The 20406-nt window shown below is 38.0% G+C and overlaps 1 protein-coding gene across 11 annotated transcripts in view; it reads left to right on the top strand.

Moving 5' to 3' along the window:
• The first annotated feature begins 1350 nt into the window (after positions 1 to 1350).
• The window catches only part of exd (PBX homeobox extradenticle), a 378101-nt gene continuing 359045 nt past the window's right edge, over positions 1351 to 20406 (top strand). For 4 of the 11 annotated variants that reach the window (XR_015535862.1, XM_087351449.1, XM_087351452.1 and 1 more), the window contains exons 1-2: positions 1352 to 2207; positions 2925 to 2998. Coding sequence is in view for 10 of the 11 variants with exons in the window: in XM_087351449.1 (XP_087207575.1) it covers positions 2008 to 2207; positions 2925 to 2998 (274 nt within the window). In the remaining variant the exon portion in view is untranslated. Of the gene's footprint in view, positions 2208 to 2924; positions 2999 to 20406 lie in introns of all 11 variants that reach the window. The other 7 variants (XM_087351470.1, XM_087351466.1, XM_087351468.1 and 4 more) reach the window with 2 other exon arrangements.

Raw genomic sequence — 20406 nt, 5'->3', positions numbered from 1 at the left:
CTTAACAAAATATTGTTAGAATAACCAACTAAACAAGAATGTGCATATAACACGGATGGATTACATGAAAAATTTGTGCATTTTGGTGTGAAAACCTGAAGGTGAGAAAAACAAATAATTTTTGAATAAAAAATGAATTTATCCCGCGTGTGGTCCGTAACGTTTTATGTAAACTTCAGTTATTGCAGATATCACGGCACTAAAGATCCTTCTGGATTGTCACACCATGTGCACTCACTCGTACTTAGATACTAACGTTTCGGATACATGCTGTCCCCCTACTTCCTGGATACGAGCCGAGTATGTAGATAAAGAGGCAGCTACCATATCGATCGAGTTACTGAAAGCGGAGCTATAGGCGTCTGCCATCTACCGAAGAAATTGCTGAAACTATATAGTTCTACCGCATGGTGGCACGAACATGCAATTCTTGTAATAGAAACAATTTTTAAATGAAGAGTAAAATTGAATTGAGTAATAAATAATGAGATCTTACAGAATGTCATATGTTATCATTCATACGTAAAATTTTAGCACATAAACAATAACTTTCCCAATAAATATCTAGCAATGCTTTATATAAAATATGAAAAATGCAGTAATTCTGTTATTGAAACGTTTCTAACAGTGTAATTTGGCTGACTGAAACTTTTTGAAATCAGAAAATAATATTCCTTCGAAGTAAGGATTTTTTTTAAAAAAAATCCTCTGTTTAAAACCTATTATTTTCGAAAATTAACACATAAATAAACAATTCAGGATTAAATTTTGCACTGTTGATTTTTTGAAGTTATTTTCCCTGTCCCTGACTTTTATGCCTTCTGTGATGGGGAGTTTCACTGAAATGTCCCGTGATTGATTTATCATCGCCACGCTCCTCCTTCCAGCCATCACTCTACACCTCAAAGTATTTCAGTAGAACGCCTTTTCGCCACTACAATGCACATCTCTCTTCCAGCACATCACAAACTGCACATAACAAACTACAAGTTGCATTTATGATTTCAATATTTAACTTTTCCTGAAATCCTGGATAAATAAGTCAGAGTGTATGGTAGTATTTGGTTTGTTTTGAATCAACATTACCCAACCCAGGCAGCCATGATGGCTGTCATTAGGCCGGTTTACGATGACGTAAATCATCATGAGGCGCCACGTCTTGTGTTTCAGCGGAAGGTTTCTAACTCCATGTAATACACGCTTTATATACAAGAAGATCAGATATCGTATATTGTAGTAGTCATAAATATGGAGTCATTTTACAGTAACATTTTCTACGCGTATTGATTTCTAATTTATAACGATATAAAATCGGAATGACCTTGGCTACAGCTCCTCCAGTGGGCGGTGATTCAGAACAGAGACTGACACAAAGGCTGTAACGGATGTGTTTGTGTGTGGATGCGTTGTATAACGAAGACTGAGCTTGTTTTACTATGTTTAAGGTTTGGTAAAGGTATTTATATAATAAGGGAATTGCATATCTCGGTGTATATCTGTGTATTTTTGCTGTAGTTTTGTTCAAACAGTGGCTTATGCCGTGTGACAAGGTGCCTGCGCTGTGGATCCTCATGCCCAAGGAGGTGGCGCTCTCATGACTGGCAGCGTTCAGCGAGAAAACAGACGCGCAAACTCGTATTCTCATTGGCTGCTTTTCAAAGCCTCACTTCCCTAAATGGCACTTGGACTGAAGGTTTTATGGCGTTCGGACTTTGAGTGGCATACTGTTGAGACCCTCCTCCCCAAATCGTGCCCCCTACCTGCCTGTCAAAACTATTGTGCCCAAACTCTATATTTTATTAGTGTCCTAAACTGAGTGAGTCGCAGGACGCATGTGATACTGCTGTATGTGGTGATCGAATTGTGGTGCTGTATGGTGACGGTAAAATTTCACACTGGAAAGCAACTACACGACGTACTTGGTGTTTTAGTTCAGCTGGTGTCAGTGGTTGTTCTGCAGCGGTTCCAAGTGCGTGTCTTTTGTTAGTGCTTGCAGCTGCTGATATTATGGACGAACAGAGTCGCATGATGCACCCAGTTACCTCTCAAGTTGGAATGATGCCTCAAGGGTATGGGATGCAACCTGTGGATCCGAACCATGGGGGCCCAACGACTCCTGATCAGGAAACCAGAAAGCAAGATATTGGGGAGATTCTTCAACAAATCATGAACATCACGGATCAGTCCTTGGACGAGGCTCAAGCAAGGTAACAATTGTCTTACAAGTTGATCACATTACATTTAGGAATTATTTTATACATCACTTACTTATCATATCTTTAAATTAGTAGAGTTTTGATACCAGTAGGTTTTAAGTTACCAAATGAAAATTATACATATCATTGTAACAGAACAGCTATAATTATCAGCAATTCTCCTCTGTAATCGGGTGGTATTTATTATTATTATTATTACTACTACTACTACCACTACCACTACCACTACCTAAAAGCGGCAGTATTTTATCTGGACGGGTTTAACCTCAAAATTCTAAACCATCTGTATGTATATGCAGCCATCCCGTGTTTACAATACAAATGAATAAAACATGTATTTACAGTGGCAGTAGTCAAGCATCGTCTTGCATTTGAAAATAGGTTGAAAATTAAACGAAACTCGAAAATGTCACTGTTATGTGGATGTGTTTTTGTTGGGCTGTCTGTGACTTCCCATTGCAAAAATTATTTTGCCGCAGTTTTAAATGACGTACTACATTATTTCTCTAGTGTACAGCAATCTCAGACTGCATAATTAAAATGTTGATTGTAATAGGAGTTTTTATGATAAATATGTATATCATATCATGTCACAAAGATAAAAATAGTAGTTTGTTTACGTTTGCACCCATATTGATTTATGACAGTGACATATTTCAGCGCTTTAAACAAAATGTCTAACTGTAAATTGTTCTTGTCCTTGTACAGAAAACACACTCTTAACTGCCACCGCATGAAGCCAGCCCTTTTCAGCGTGCTGTGTGAAATCAAGGAGAAAACAGGTAGGATACTCAATCAAAGCCAGTACTTTGCGTCCATGTACAGACCCAGAGACAGTGCAGTATTTGTGTTCTTAGAATTGACCTTCCTTTGGCCCACATCAGAACTGCACATGCCACAAAAGAATGTGAGATTTGAGGTTTTAACGGCGGTCAAAATGTCGATGTTTTATGGGTTTGTAACGCCGTGTTAACTTGTAGGCAGACTTCGTTTCATAGGAATATACTGCCTTCACCTTCAGGACACATCAGGGCTGAAGTTGAAGCCAGTATGTTCCACTGAAAGAAAGTTGGTGGGAGTTCTCACGACATTAATATTCCCTATACTGATTATCTGTGTTGTAACAATTTTATTCTGCCACGAAATATGGCTAGTATTCATGAAATGTACCTTTTCTGCAATCTTACTATGCTGATGAAGTTCATTCAGAAAGAGATGTTGTGGGACTATGAATCTATAGCGTGTGGGACGAAATGGTCGTGGCCCATTTCATCACACTATACCAGAATCTGTCGCCGTGTGCAGTTAGGCTGTGGTTGGCAGGCCTGCCTAGGTCTTCCTTACACGCATTCGGATTTAAGGTTCATGTAAGATTGTTTACGGATTTTTACGTTCCGGTTCGGTGACCACCATTTTGACTCTGTCATGTTTCGTAGACGTACAGATAAACTGGGACTGCAGAAACATAAGGAGTAACAGTTTTGTTTTGTCACTGTGATGGACACAAACATTTGGTCTTGACGTTTTTTCTGAAACAGTGATGAAATATTGCGTACTGTGGCTTGCTGATTTGTTTAGAACTTGAGTTCAATGTTAAACGCATAAATACAGAGCACTGCAATGCCGAACGGTCTCTACCTCGTGAACCGGATTTACCGAACGACGCGTGTAGAAGTATTTCGTTGGCGTGTGTGCCTGAAACCACGTCTCGTGCGCGGTTTGCGCCAAACACCACTGTATTTGACGGGAATATAAGAATCGACCCCATTTGAAGAACTATGAAGGCCACGTATTGGACCTTCAACTTGTGTGCCATTTTCCACAGACTTATGCCTAAGAAATTGTTCAAAGCGCGTTACCACAAAAGCATACAAGTGTAAGATAACTTGTTGAAGACCGGAAAACTAAACTATTGTTTCTGTTTTATCATCGATGTTATGTATCTGTCTTCTGTTGTTTTAATGTGAATGACAGTTTCTTCTGCTACGGAAAATGAATAGCTTTCATAGAACGAATCATAAACCTTTTCAAGGACGTTTTTTAGCCTATGTTTTCCTGGAAGTATTTAATAATTCTAAGAAACAAGTTTAGTTTTTTTGTGTGTGTTCTGCAGTAATTATGAAGGAAGGCGTTTTAGGATTTAGTTGAAAATAAAATGAGAGAATTTTTATAAATGGATACAAGACCCCGGACCATGTGGAAATCAGTTACGTAGTATTTACAGATCAGATTGTGTAGGCCTAATGTTTATCGTTTTTGTCTTCCTCCGTAAAATTCTAATGAAGAAACCTTTTGTGTGTGTGGACATAATGTAAATTAACGTGAAATAACTTTAATTTTGACATCGCAGAAATTTCTTTTTCCCCGTAGAATGACTCTTCTGTCTTGATTTTCATTTATTTCATAACCCTGCAACAGCTTTGTAAAACGACATATTTCGCCTTCTGATTTCTCGGCGTACTCAACATGCTGCTTAAATATCTTCCCCACATTTATTTATGTTTCGATTAATTGTTAAAGGAATTTAATTATTACGTGCACATGCACGCGTGCATAGGCCTATAATAGCCCTGGTTTTTTTTATGTCGACTGGAGCTGTAACGTATAGCCGCTGAATGGAGAACGTTCTTTAACTAACGAAAAATTGTGCCTGTATCTCATTTCACACCGCAGCAATTTGTGTTTCCTGAAGTACGTAGTTGAATAACACAGTGCAGCCACGCTTCTGCAGTGAAAATCGCGTACCACGTACTGTCTGAGATTTAAAGTTCTCACAGCGGTGGAAATATGTGGTCTCTCAGGTTGTGACGCCGTATTACCCTGAAGGTGACGTAGCAGCGTTATCAGAGGAACGTATCGCCTGTCATACGAGTTTTTAAAAAGCGCGTATTCCGTTTATGTATATTTCGCCTGGCAATTTTAATATGTAAAACATGTTTCGTCAACATATAAAACTTATTAAACTGTTCAAGTAACTTAGAGATATATACAGTAATGTAAACGATTTATTATTTGATTTGATTTTTGGAGATATACAGCTAATTTCTGAAGCTACGTATGTAAATTTGTTGTACTTTGTACTGTCATACTATCTCAGTATAAACATCCGATGTTTTGTACCTCTTGGTTCTAGAGTTTAAAAAAAGAGAGGCTTAATAGGAAAAGAACATTTTTTCCTGAAGTTTGCAGAAAAGAAGTCGTGACGTTATTATTTACATTTGGATTATAAACGTTTATAATTTTTTCTCGTATATAAAACAAATATTTGCTTACGCCGTTAGTATAATTGGGCTTCCGTTTTCATAGGCTAGATGGTGTCGTATGTAGGTTTTAATGTCTGGGATGTTTAAAATTTAGTCTATTAACAGTCACGTACATTAACAAATTGATATATGTTTTGGTCTGTTTGTCAATAACTTGGTGTCAATTATTGCCAGGAAAAAATTCCTCGCATACATTTGACGTGCGATTAAAAATGCGGCACTGGTCCTTTATCTTGAAGGGATTTTTACTGATTCTTCTTTCCGGCGCATTTGAAACACAGCCAAAAATCTTTATTGACGTGTCACGTATTAATATCTCAGAATTACGCAGCCATATTTACATAATGATTTTTACCAACGCCATATAAGCCCGAGAAATATAGGCCCACTCTTTTCGCGAATTATGACTCAGATAAAACTACCCCGACAAATATTGGCCTGTGATAATAAGCGTGGTATTACATTACAGTCCTCCCACTTCTACATCCTTCATTACATTAATTGGTTCGAGAATTTGCTGTGTTACCCTAGACCAGGAATTGGCAGTGTTGCAAGGCAGAAGGGTAATTTTTTATAATATTTTTAGGGAAAAAAGCTTCTTGAAAGCTGTTTGTACACATTCAGTTGACAATAGGAAGGTATTTGTGCCAGTTTGTAGATTGTTTTTATTTAGTTTATATAAGTTAATATAATAGCTTTCCATTTTCATTTGGACCTCACAATGTATAAGAAATGCAAATTATTATACATCTTCTATGGTCATAAACTAGATATTAGGCTTTATTATCCATGTTCTTCGTAGTTTACGTGGGTTTCGTCGTAAATCGGAAGTCACTACACAATATGACTTGTGTTAATAAAGAGACGCGCCTATTAATGTAAAAAGTGGCATGTGACTCACGAGCCGCTATTTGCCGACCCCTGCACTAGCCAGTTATGCGTATAGCAGGGGCCTAATTATATTGTGAAGATATTTCAGCTCTAATTGCCCTAAAATCAGCATCAAGCCCTGACAACTGACTATGAAATTGCAAGCTGTTCTTTTTATTGTAGAATTAACGATGTTTAAATTTAATATTGAACTGCATCGTACTAACGTTTATCCTAGCTCATTTTATTGACTTTTATTAACAGTTATTAAATAAAGAATATATGTCTAAAGTGTAATTTTATTGTCATTTATATGTCAATATTATGTCAGATTCGATTTGTTAAGTGAAGTTCGTTTCACTGAAACATTCTAAACCTGCAAATCGTTTCAACTGTATAATAAATAATGAATTATTAAGGTTTTAATTTTTGTTACCAAATAAATGAAACTTGGTTTCGTAATAATGTTTTATCAAAGATGCTATTCCTGTTTATGTTTGTTGGCTGTCGGGAAGGAAAAATGCCTTGAAATCACAGAGTTGAATCGTCTGTGGTATTATCCATCATTAATTCGATAAATCGCGAATGAGCGAAGTCGTTGCTAGCCTGACAATATTTCTCCACCCACGTGTAGCGAATTTCGTCCCATTGAAAACATTTTCCACGGAAGTAATAAGTTAGCTATAACTTTTCAAGTTTTAAAAGTTTTATACAATAAGATTGACAGACAAGCTACGAAACGAAAACAAATCGAGACTCCATTGGAGCTGAAAACTTTTGCGATTGACATATTGTGCAGCTGTCCGTATCGCCTCTGACGGTAAACAATGGTTGTGCTGTAATATTGAACACTTTTCAATACGGCTTCATGTATGGAAACTGACGGAGTGGAAAGCAGGACTTCATGCAAAATGTGACACGTAAACTTGCCATTCTGTTGTTTAATAAAAATTTGATAAGAATATCACCTCTGGTAGTTGTAGTTTTGTTTTTGCATATTGATATTGGTTTCCTAGTGTGTCGTGCACAAATCTGTGAATAAAAAATATAGCGAAAAGGCGGGTAGCAACCAAATAAATTGACATATTTCTGGCGCTGTTTTCGATAAACAGTTTCGTGAATTTGGAAGTTCTAGAAACGCAATTTAAAATTGAAACACTACAGGTGAATTGTAGTTATAGCAGAGTATTGAGTTTCAAATTGTCATGAGTGATTGCCTGCCATTCGTAATACGAAGTACAATAAAAGATTTCTAAAATGGTGTCTATATCATTAATTTCTCAGGTCTTGAAAATACGGAGCTAAACCCAATAAAATTATCGTTAACAAACTAAAAATGTTTAAAACCGGTCGAGACGGGATAGACGAGAATTTATCGAGATATAATCGGCTCGAATGTTTGTTTTGTCGTCGCTAAATTGTGTTTTATATTGTTTATATTTTGGAATTTATCTGGGAAGTAGCATTCCTGTCGCAAATGGCAAAGAACTGTTTAATCCATTCTGGTAAAATATGTGTAGAACGTTTTTTAATTGGCGAACTGTCACAAACTAATTAAAATAAGAAAGAAATCAGGTTGGAAACCGAAGAAGTGTTATGAGTGTTTAGCAGTAAATTATAGTGTATTTGTATGAGGGCGTTTTTGATTTGACGTGGGATTTTTTGTTATTGGCTGCGGACTCATCCTAAACATGTTTAAGCTGCTGGAATAAGACAAAAATAGGCATGCAACTTATTCTACTTCGAGAAGACTGTAGTATGAGGCGGGTAAGACAGTTTATTGACAAATTGTGATCAAATTTCCCAGTTAAATTTTAACCGAATAAGTAGTATGAATTTCGGACTTGTGATTTTGGTCATAAATGCATGACGTAAAGGGAGATCGTTCAGATGAGGTTTGTTTGTAAGTTGGTTTCAATTGGAGCTCATCATTGGGTCAGCGGTTTTACCAGATGCTGTAGTGAGACGTTTTCTCTTACATCCGAGAGAAGATCGTAAATTATATCTGAATGTGTGTGTTGAAAATAATCCTGTTTTGAATTTCTAAGTGTAAATTAAGCTTGGAATTCATGTTTATTGAGATAAATTTAAAACGTTCAATGGTCTAGAAGCTTAGTTTTGAGGTAACATGAGTTTGAGAACCTATCATAGTATTACATTTCATAAAAACTGGCAATAGTGACATTGTTTCAGATTTTTGCATAAAACTGTACGTCAAATCAGTAGTCATGTTATCAGATGTGCATGCACTCAGGCCTTCAGGTTTTGTATAGTAGAAAAACAGTTACGATTCGTAAAATGGAGATTCCTTCGCATGTTGTGACAGTTTAATTGCAAAAAAATTGTCTCCCCCCTCCCAATACTTTATATTGGACGATTTTAATTTTTTTAATTAATTGCATTTTTAGGCGTATTTATTGTATAACCGTTCACTGGGGTGAACTGAGTGTTAGATCTGGCTTAAATTAAAAACAAAATAACTTAATAGTCGACTGCAATATAATTGTTTTATATTCCGTTTAATTACTTTGTTAAAGTAATTGATATGAAAATTAATGTGCAGGCTTGTATGTGTATGCTGCATATGTGCCTTATGGGCGATAGTGCCATTGGCCACAGACGACGCTTTAAGAGGAACTTTCATTGGGAATGTTTTCTGCGAGATGAGACTGGGTCCAACCTGCGATGCACGTGTGCGTATCCCCCCCCCCTCCGCCACTGATGACAGCGTGTGTCAAAAGTACAAGTGTATTAATTGTGTAATCGGCTTTTATTTCTACCACTGTTTTATTGGTCTAGAAATACGATTCTACACCCTTAATTTTGTAACTACTCGATATAAAATTTGACTCCGAGCTTCGTGTTGGCCGAGGTAAAAGCAAGTAACTAATGGTGCAGGATGCGTAATGAAAGTTGATGGTTGTTCAGCTGGTTAAGAAATTCCCGTTTTATGGAAGCCGATGGTTTATTACCATTTTTTTTAAAAAAAACCCCTCAAATCTGCTCTTAGCTGAGCCAAATGAATACCGTTCACACTGACATCCCTCTTAATGGTATCCTTCTATCTAGGCGTGGGTGTTCTAGGTGCCCTGTGACTTTTGTATAGTGATGCCATCAAGACATGACTCTTTCTTGTGCTATACAGGGTGATCCCACGCTACCACTGTGGTCTGCGTTGTGACTAACTCATTTTCCGGTAGGTCGCTCGCTCGCTGCTGTTGCGACATGCAGTCGTAGCGGATTTCACGTTAAGTGATACGCCCTGTAGATAAGAAGAAGAAAGTGTTCTTATCGATTTCTTCCGCGATACGGGACGAAATAAACAGGCTACAAAAGAGGCAGAAGTATTAAACTTGGATAACATTTAGCACGCTAAGTTGCTCAGGCAATAATTCTGTGTGTAGGTCGTATTTTATTTAAATTGGTGACCAGGTTCTAGGTAACGAAATGGATAAATTCAACAGCTTGTGATTTTTCATCACTCTGACATGTCTTTTACAATACATAATGCGAATGTATAACTTATGAAACAGATTTTGATTTAAGGTCATCTTGAAACTGGCGTTTACAAAAATCGTGTTAAGATTAACAAATAGCTTAGGTAGTGTTCCACTGTGCTATAATTTATTCCCTTATATATATCGAATACGAAAGACACTTGATCATTTTTTTTTGTTCGAATCCGCATTTATAAATACCAATAACCTTGTTCATGAATATATTTATCTACGCCAGAAGAATATTGGATAACATTTTGCATGACAAGACGCAAGTGAAAATCAGTGCAGCCAGTTTCCTTTCCTGTATTACATAATTATGAACTGATTTTTATTATTGTGGTAGTTCTTCCATGTTCTCCACAACATTTATTTTCGAAATATAATTACATAATACCTCCTCATATAATGGTATATATATAGCTTTAACTATACGGAAAAGAGGCAAGATATTTTAATACGCTGGTTACTTTGTGCTATAAGAATGAAAAATTATATCGATGGATGATGCTACAATTCAGATACCCGCTTAAATATTCTTGGGCAACGAATCCTCTTCCCTTCACTTTTCCATCCACTTCTGCAATACTGCCAGATAGGTTACGATCTCCCTGTCACTCATCCGGGTGTCCCACAACACATCAAATGACTTTGAAGCCATTCCAACAACAGCATCGTCTAGTTGTTACCTCCACTTCTATGTGAATACGTTCCGAATATCTGTAACGCATAGAACGGATACCTTCTCGAAAAGCTAATAGTGCGCTCAACTACTCCGAAATTTTCCGCATTTATTGTACCCGAAAGTTTATGAACGTGTTCATGAGAGAGCTTGTCCTGACATTGGTGAGATTATGTAGCGTTGCTTGAGATACAGTTCGGTGATTATGAATAAGAAATCGGGAGGGGCGGTGGAGGTAGTTAAGTCGATGTTCCAGCATTTGCCTGAAGTGAATGAGGAAAGTCTCCGATGTTCGGGTGGGTCACAGATCTAGTGTGGACAAACGAAATGCAGAAAGCGATTGACGCTTTATTTCGAAATCTCATATACACGCATTTAATTCCGAGAAGATGTGTTTAACCGCGAATTGCAGCAGGGCCTACTTCACGCTGCGTTAGAATCAGTAACGCCTTTTACGTAGTTGTATTTCCATAGCCCGAAGTCGTGGTTATGTTTTAATTAGTATGGCCTCTTCCATTCTTGTAGGTGTAACCGACTTTGCATATTATCAGACAGTATTTCTACATTAAGCCCACACAGTGTTTCAGTTATCGAAAAAAGCTACTCTGCACGTAACTGGTTATAAACTAGCATTTTTCCTTTTGATACAGGCATGTCATTAACAAATAATATTTACTGTCCCATTTATATGTGTGTCCATTTGCAACGTCCAGCCATTTTTTCCCCACTAGTAGCTGTATTACGTAGATGAATGTAAATACGGCGTTGTTGGCTTCACTTCGGTGATTCAAACAATATGCGTTTTTTTTAACTGATGGATTGTGGCATTTAAGGCCGAATTGAATTTTTTTTACTGGCTAAATTTACAAAATGTGTATTACGATTTTTCAGTTGCATTGGAAATGTTGCTTATAACAACTGAATTATTTAATACTACTAATCCTGTGTTTTGGTAATGATTAATTATTTTGAAGTTGAATCTTTAATAAGCCATGGTCAGAACTTATTTAGGTTAATATCTTCGTGAAATGTCCTGATACAAAATTCAACATTGTCTGTTTAGTAAGAGCAGGACAGATACAAGGCTTCTATACTTTAGTTCTTGTATCACACGCTACTTGAAAGGACTTACAAAGGTCTTATTAATATACAAAATGATGTAATAGATATTTCTTTAATTTGTTTTCAAGTTCTGCAACGTTAATTCGAAACGTCATTGTTGCAATTTTAGGTTAAAATATAATAAGTCACAAGAGTTATTGTGTCCTAGAAGAGAACGTAAGAAGAAGGTATTGTTGTCAAGTGTGTTCCGAATAATTTGATTTGTCGTGTTCTGTTCCATAAATATGTGACATTTTTGAAATTCTGCGTTATAACTCAATTGTTTAATACGTGTAGACAAAACTTACTCGAAGGATAAATACAGTCTGATAAAATTGTTGTGGCTGCCGGATTACGCGCGTGAGGGGAATTAATGGCGATAATGATGGAAGAGTTTTTACGTGTGAAGAAAGAAAAAATGATGGGCGAGTGGTTGACACAACATAGTTTTATTAACGACATATTCTTATCTCTACTCTCACAGTGGCCACGAACACCTCAGCTGCGCATTTAGTTTACCTTGGCCATGTGTGAATAATCGGACTATAGGCTTACATATTTATGAAGCAGTGACATACATGCACTGTTATAGTTTATAAGTGTACATTTTTCTTCAAAATTCTTTGGTTTAGCCTAAGTGGCTGCAGCCCATAAGCAAAGAAAGTCTTGTGACTATGGATATAATTATTTTTTTAACGAAGACAATGAATACGGTGGCTGAATAGATTGCATTTGGTGAGCGTAGTTCCGATGCAAAGGATTTTGTATTTTGATCTGCTCCAAACGTTTCCAGTCGTGATGTTGATTGTGTGTAGCTTCCAGCTGAAACATTCCCTGTTTCCAAACTGAAAGGCCTTTATGGGCGTGGTTGCGTATAATACATTTGTTTCTGTATGCATTTTCAGTCGGTGAGGTTAATTGGGTTTCGTCGTTTGTAACTTCAAATGCTAGACACAAGAAAATTCCAATTACAGCAGATATTTCCGATCTTCTGCTCAAAGTGTGTAATTTTAACCATTTAGACTTCGTGATAACCAAGCCACTATGCACCACCTGCTTTAGCATTCAGTAATGCCTTATTTTGATCAAAAAGCGTGTTTGCAGGTTTTATATGATTCCATTCATCAACCAAGAGATCTTTGTAATGGAGACGTGATGCGTTCTATGCCCAAATAAAATTGTCCAGTGATGGTACTGAACCATTGTTACAGGCATTAAAATGAGGTTAATCGTTGTTGAAAACCGATATTGTCAATGGTAAGGGTTGGAATGTGATAAGGGAGTTTCGTGGACGGAGTTTTTGAAACAAATCGAACAAAACACTGCTCTGTGGAGCTGTAAACCAACAGCTCGGATCTGAAACGGCAACCAAGAATATCTTGGGTGCGCAGCCAGCTATTTATATGGCTGTCTTCAACATGGTGTCCCGTCTCCATGTGTAGGAAGCGAGGAATGGCATTTCAAAATAAAATAAGAAATGTGCAACTTTCCGTCTACTTCTCTCTCTCTCTCTCTCTCTGTCTCTTTTCTTCTTCTGAAGTGTCTTTAGAACTTGTGGGTAGATGGACACTTTAAAATGTGAGATTTGAGGTTATCACGGCGTGATGTCGATGTTGGTGTCCTGGCTGTAACGCCTTCTGGGCTTGTTGGTGGGTGCCAAAGTTTCGGAGGGAAATTCACCTCCTTAAGCCCTGAAGATGTTTCTACTAGACGTTGGTGTATACAAACAAATCTACGCGGCGTTGCAGCCAGGAGACCAACGTGGGCACCAAACTAATGTGTGTGCTATTTAACGAAAAGCGCTGCAAGTAGAGAAATATAAAATTTATGTTCTGGAGAAATATTTACATTAATTAATCTGTCAGTCTTGTCACCCTCATCTATAGATAATGTGATCAAGCTTTATCTGTTGATAGACATACCCAAGATTCTGTCAGCGACAATCTTTGGAAAAAGACACCAGTTAAAATACGCAGATATGTCTCTTATTTACAGATAGTAACAAAAGATGGTTCAAAAGTAATATGCACCAAAATTTAATTTGTTTTATGTTTTGTTTTGTTGAAAAAAAGTGAGGCAGAATGTTTTGAGTGAGCCTTGTAAAATAGGGAATGCTTCTGTGTAAGTTCTTATTTCAAGTAACATAAATTTCTAAGGAAATAAATGCAAAGATAACGTAAATCATTATCACAGCTGCGGAGAAGTGTGGTAACTTGTCAATTTCTGCTTATCACGTTGGTTGGTATTCATAGACAGTGCACACTTATTGTGGTTTGTGTAACTTAAGTGACGACTACACAGTAGTAGGAGTGATTTTAAGTAACTGCAATTAGGCCTGTCATTGAAAAAGGCCTTTGCTATCTTAATTGGTTTCGAGTTGAGGTCTCTCATTCCAGTTACATGCCATATGTATTATAATGACACATATTTGATATCATAATACTAATAAATCTTTGCAGATAACACACAGAACATCAGAGATTGTGTAAAATGGTCTTGCTTACTACAACTTTCGCTGTATACTTCAGAAATGTGAACATTGTTATACACTGTCGAAAGCTTCCGTTCTTGAAGTAATTTGTGCTTAAACACTGAAATTGCTCGTTTTTTATCTGTGTTATTAGTCTGCTCTATATTGCCGTTGACCAAGCTCCGAAATCTAGAATCCGTGGACTTATGTTTCCACTCCTCCATACGCCTTCATAGCGTGTTGCGTAATTAAGCGCCAGTGACAACTCTGCCTTTATCTTATCAGTTTTACATTATTTACATCCATAAAGATTTCGTTATTCATTACGTGGTTTCCAAGCGAGGAAACACAAGTGTGCCTAGATCGTGTGCACTGTAAAAGCAGGTTATGACCGCCTATTAGTTCAATAGGCACAGAAAAAAATGAAACGGGAGACGAGTAACGGAGTACGAAAGAAAATCATCAGATCGCGCTGATGATGGAGACAGTAAGCGCCTCTGAAACGTCGGTCATGTTCTATCTTACTGCAACGCAGTATCTTGCAAGACAAGCCCTTTTTACTCACTGCAGTGAGAACCTGAAATCTCGAATGAGATTTGAGATACGGCAGCGAGAACGGATTTTAATGGCGTGTGGACTTGGAAATACACACAGTCCACGTGGCATTATAACTCAGAAGACCGTCACCGACACTGTTCTTATTATGACTTCTGTACTCACATCGAGTTTAGTTTCGTTTAATTTTGAAATAACGCCACATAACTGCACTCGGGATGTGAAGTTATGTTACCATGGAAATAGTGATGTGTTCATGTATGCACGTGCGTATACGATATTACAAGAGCTATTAGCAGTAGTGGAGCGCATGAAGTGAAGTAAATACGAACGTTTGTGTGCTGTTAGCTTGCTCTTTATACAGCTTTCCGTGATTTCAGTGCATTAGAGCCACACTGTGACACGCACAGAGAAGTTCTTTATACGCTTCCCCTGTGTGACTGAATCCTACACAAACCCTCTCTTGTAAGCGCAGGTTCCTATAACTGAATGAATGTTTCTGTTTCCTAGATGTAACAGTTTGTGTAAGATAACTGACAAAAAAATGTCTGGAAGATGGTGTTTTAAATCTAATAACATACAGACGTAAGCATAGCCTTTTGGACCACCATACGCCATTTAAAATAGTTTACGAAATACCAGTTATGTTTTATCCGTATGAAATCTGTGCTTGAGATATCTTGCGTAGAAAATATGATTTTCTAGTATGAATTCGTTTGGTGTTTCAAAGTACCAGAAGCAGAAAATCCTTTCCTCCGCCTCTCAACAGTTTCAGCTTCTCGACAACTGAAACTATACGTTTCAAGTCTTCCCACAGAATAGCTCGCGATTTCTGATCTCGTAATGTCTTCAGCGGAAGTTAAGGTGTCTCGTATACCGCTGTATGAAGGCGACACTGTTAACTGGGCCTATATGCTCTTCTTTATTAGGTTGTTTGTTTGTTCCCTTCCTTTAATTATTTCTTTTCTCTGACTTCGAAGGATTTAACTGCCTTCGGCTACAAATATTGCGTGTTTTAGAGCCGATTCTTATAAAAGTAAAGCTTCAGGACTAATTGTGCTTCCAGAGAAGTATGCAGATAAATCAGAATTATTTACTGCTGTTTGAGGAAGACTGTTGCATCTTGCACAGTGGATGGGTTGCTCTTCTGACTTGCTTAGTTCTGATCTCGTCTACAGTACAGTTTTATAAATAAGTAGGCACTCGAGAAAACACTACATCTATTTTTAAGCCTGTGGACAGGAAGTTTTGCTGCCTTAGTCATAGTCATTTTAACCAACGAACGAATTAGTTGAATGTAACTCTGATGGTATGTATCGCCGTGTAGTCTGGTAGAAGTTTAACGACGTCAGAGGTGCATACTGCAATAAGATCGCCCTGATGACGGAGACAGTATGACCTCTGAAACGTTGGTAAACATCGACCAGACTACACAGCGCAACAATCCTGAAGACGGAAATCTTCATACTCATCGCCCTGATGATGGAGGCAGTATGACCTCTGAAACGTTGGTAAACATCGACCAGACTACACAACGCAACAACCCAGAAGACAGAAATCTTCAACTAAATTCCTGCAGAGAGTTCTGTTAATGAATGACTTGCGCCACTTTTACTCCAGAGCAGTCGTCTACTAAAGTGACAAGAATAATATTGATAGGATCAAGTTGCGGGTTCACTGTGAGCGAGACAAATACGACTTTAATTGGCACATGGAACGAATGTGCTCAGCACAATACTTGGCCTAATTTCTCATTCAGTTAACTGCATTTTCTTTGCATTCATTTTGGATTTTCTTTTCTGCTCATTTCTGCACTTTCATAATGCAGGGTATTGGTTAGAATTTCAGCTTCATATCGTGAAGCCCTGGGTTTGAATCATATTTTCCTGTCAGTTTAACTGTTTTTCTCAATTACCCCAGGCTAATACTGATACTGAAATTTACATTTAAATTCGTCGCGACCACTTCCATCCACTTCCTTACCAACCCACCATTGATAAGTACCAAATGTCATATGACACTACTTATCACGTTATTTCTGCAGTTGATACGACGTTTTTAAACAACCCAACCACCAGTGTGTCACAAAAACAAGTAGTCTATCTGGTTATGTCGAGACCCGCACATTTTATGGTTTAATATTTGTGTATCTTGCACAGAATGCATTATGAGGGCACGCGTGTTGAATCCCAACAACTGCTCGGCGGATTTCGATTAAATTTGGTGCTGGAGGGGGTTCAGACTTCAGTTACAGAGAGAGAGAGAATTTGCATAATGGGATCTTTGCTGTCAGTAATTGCGCACAGAATTCTAGAACTAACGAGTGAGTTTTGAGGTCCTCACTGTATTGAGGTTGTCGATGTTCTGAGTTGCACGTCGTGTGGACTTGTAAGTAGTTATCGGTCAGGGGGAAACGTGTTCTCTCAATCTTCAGGGCGTCACAACCCAGAAGAAAAAGATACAGACAGAAAAGTAAACTGTATAGTTTCTTATAATTAATTCCTGATAGCCTATCAGTATAATTGTGACTTCGCCTCGTCTCGTTTATGCTAGCTGCCTGGTGGGGTACCTGCTATTTAAACCCCGGATACACTAACATTAACTCACATGAACATTTTAATTCTAGTGCAAGAATCAGAGAAGAATTTGAAGGTATATAATGTCGAGAAAATCCCTTCGTAAGTGCCTACGTACGTTTGCCTGAAATACTGTTATGAGTATTTGTATTAACAAAAAATATTAGGTTGTGCTTTAAGTATATTGCCTTGAAAGACTTTCTTCTTCTTCTCCACTTGCATCTTAGACCTTTCTGCCTCTGCCAAATGAAACCATCACTACAATATCGGGTCAGGCGTAAAGCGGGGTCAGAGACGGTGACGTCATATTGTTGTTACCACTGCTACCAACGAACCCACGTGGACTGTACTTCCACGGGCAGACGATTTTAGATTGTTGATCGGTGAACCGATGGACGCATGCGTTGTCACTGTGTGCATACAGCAGAGGAACTTGTGTTTAGTTGAAGTTGGACCGTTTAGGCACTTGCTGACATACTCTCTTGGGAAGCTAACAGTCGCTCAGCTAATAGAAAAATTCTCTGCCTTCCTAGGTTCATTACCGTGTTTAGAACAGCCATCGGTGTCCAGTCTCCACTCCAAAATCGGTTTCTAAGATTCATTTTTATTTTTGTTCCCTCGTCTTTGTGTCTGTTTTCGACCAAATCTTTGTTGGAACACTGTCTGTGTCTGGCACAAGTACTCCACTTTTCTCATGCATGTACGTAAAATATGAACAATTTTCAAGGTATGGATTGAGTCAGATGTGAAGATACTTGCGTTGCCACTCTGTTCTTGTTGCTGCCCTTGTAGTTTCGTAATTCACCTGGACATATGAATAACAACAGTTGTAATTTGCATATCTAAGCTCCGGGTTTCATACATTTTTTCCCCTTGCAACATGTCACTTACGTATTAATTTTCCCTTGTAGATTTTCCCTGAAATTTAGATAAATAACGTGGACACAAATATACGCGTACACAGACAGACAAATAAATGCAACTATAGTTAGATAGATAATTGGTTAATAAGTGTATGGGCAGACTAGTCAGTAGGTGTACAAATTACTTATGTTTGTTGGTCGGTTCAGCGAGTAGTGTCTTCCTGAATGTAATTTTAGATGGACGCAAGCAGATCTTCGTCCCAGAATATATTCTGAGAAGAGAAATTTCACATAATTTGGAGGGAAACTTTGCAGTTACAATTTCATACCTTTGTTTCGTAAGGACGACGTCATTCATCGCATAATGACGGTTGACCTCCTCTTCTCTGCGACTGTCACAGGATGACTGACGGACTGACACATCCAACTTGTGAACCTGAGCAAGCAACCGTGACGTCATCACGAAATAAACACAGACTTCCTGACATGGGCTTAAATTTCTCCACTACCTTGTATGCTCCGTGCACAATCATGATTTCGTACACAACAGGGCACTGCTTCCTGACAAATGACGACGCATTTACCGTGGAAACAAAACTGCTGTAATTTTCTGTCCGATGTTGTTTGATACTGCAATTGTGATGGGACATATCCTATCCCAGCATTGTCTTGCAAACGAGGTGTCGGTGTTTTCTACTTCCTAAGCGGTTTGTTCAGATTTTGTGTGCGTGATCATTGCCAAAAGTTTATTTCGGAAAGACGTGTGGACATGTGGATTCTTCCAAAATATCAGCCGTTTTACAAAACAGTGTTTTAAAATAAAAACAGCTGGCTGTGTTCCTATTCCTTTTTTAAAATTAATCGTTTCGAGTTTTGAAAAGTCGCGAGAATTTTTTATTTTGAAATTCTGAAACCTCTGAGGAATGATTTAATTTCGTAACGAGGAAACATAATAGCAACTGATATGAATATAGGCCTTGGTTAATAATGATTTAGAATGGGATGGCCGCCGCCTCCTTAAAGGTAGGCGTACTATTTCTGCTTTCGTCTGGAGACGTTTAAAGTAAAGAGTTTTAGAAAAGTGCGACAGTTCGGTCTGGGTAGCGGTTAACAAACTGGAGATACGAACTGACGCCACTGATGAAAGTCTTGTGAAGTCTGCCTCTAACTGCAAAATTTGTCGCGTGAGTGTTGTCTTTGGCTGTTTTCCATTTCTAGATAAATAAAAGTAAAAGTGCGCGACTAATTCAGACAATGGCCAGTGTCCAAAGAAAATGCTCCCATTACAATAATAAACCATTGTCACCAACCTTTAGACCCTCTCAACAGTTGTCTTGGCGATGGCATCATTGCCAGTCGGTGTGTTTAAAGTTAGAAGTAAAAATGTCCCGAAGACATTGCCTATAAACGTCGCGGTCGATTGGTTGGAACCCCTTCTTCGTATTTGGGATGTCCAGTATTCAGATTCGGGCCCGGACACTAGCTGTCGTGACTGAGGTTTCTGTGGATTTTCTCAAGACGATCCAGGGTAAAACCTGAATAGTCCTTTAAAAAAGACCACGCCGTTTCCTTCTGTACGTCTATATCCTTTCCAATGAATATTACATTAATCATTCGACTGCAAAGTTTGAGTTCCTGGCAGCGTCGTTAAAATATCAAAAACTTATAACAAGTCTTATGATTCACTAAAATAACTTATACATTCATTCCATAGCAAAGAACGTAGCACTGCCTTCAGTAGTTGGTATTGTTTAACAGACCAAGGCATTTTTCGCCGATAACAAAAGTTTACTACTGTCCATTAAGATCTTGTCGTGAGCCAGTTGAAGTCATTACAGATCAATTGACAAGGTCTGTCACGACTGATGAAGTCAGACATTAATTTGTTACGCGTTGTTTGTAATGTCACGGTGTGATGGTTAACACTGTGAAATGTATTCGGGGCGTTTCGTGTTTAGGTCTCAACCCGAAGCCTGGCTATCCTGAAATTACTAAATTACTAATAAGTCACAACCTTTTTCATAGCTTGAAATACATCATTCAAAATTGGTCTAGAATTTCACTGTTTATATTTGTGCAGTTGGGAATGTGTCCTTAAATAAATCATTAAAACTGGTAGGTTTATTAATGTATTAATTTTAAATTGGTAGATTACAAGTATTGACATCTATTTTAGGTGTTTATTATGGGGAAGGAATAGGATAGGCAAGAGTTGGTTCATATGAGTAAAGAATTTCTGAAAGCTTACCAAATATCTCACTAACACACGAAGTCCGTTATCGGGCATGATCCTTAGTAGCTCCCATCCACCAC

This window comes from Zootermopsis nevadensis, unplaced genomic scaffold (assembly GCF_977971745.1).
Source record: "Zootermopsis nevadensis isolate Lab colony 2312 unplaced genomic scaffold, Znev_1.0 Znev_ptg000002l, whole genome shotgun sequence".
NCBI lineage: Eukaryota > Metazoa > Arthropoda > Insecta > Blattodea > Termopsidae > Zootermopsis > Zootermopsis nevadensis.
This window is presented reverse-complemented; position numbering and strand designations above follow the sequence as displayed.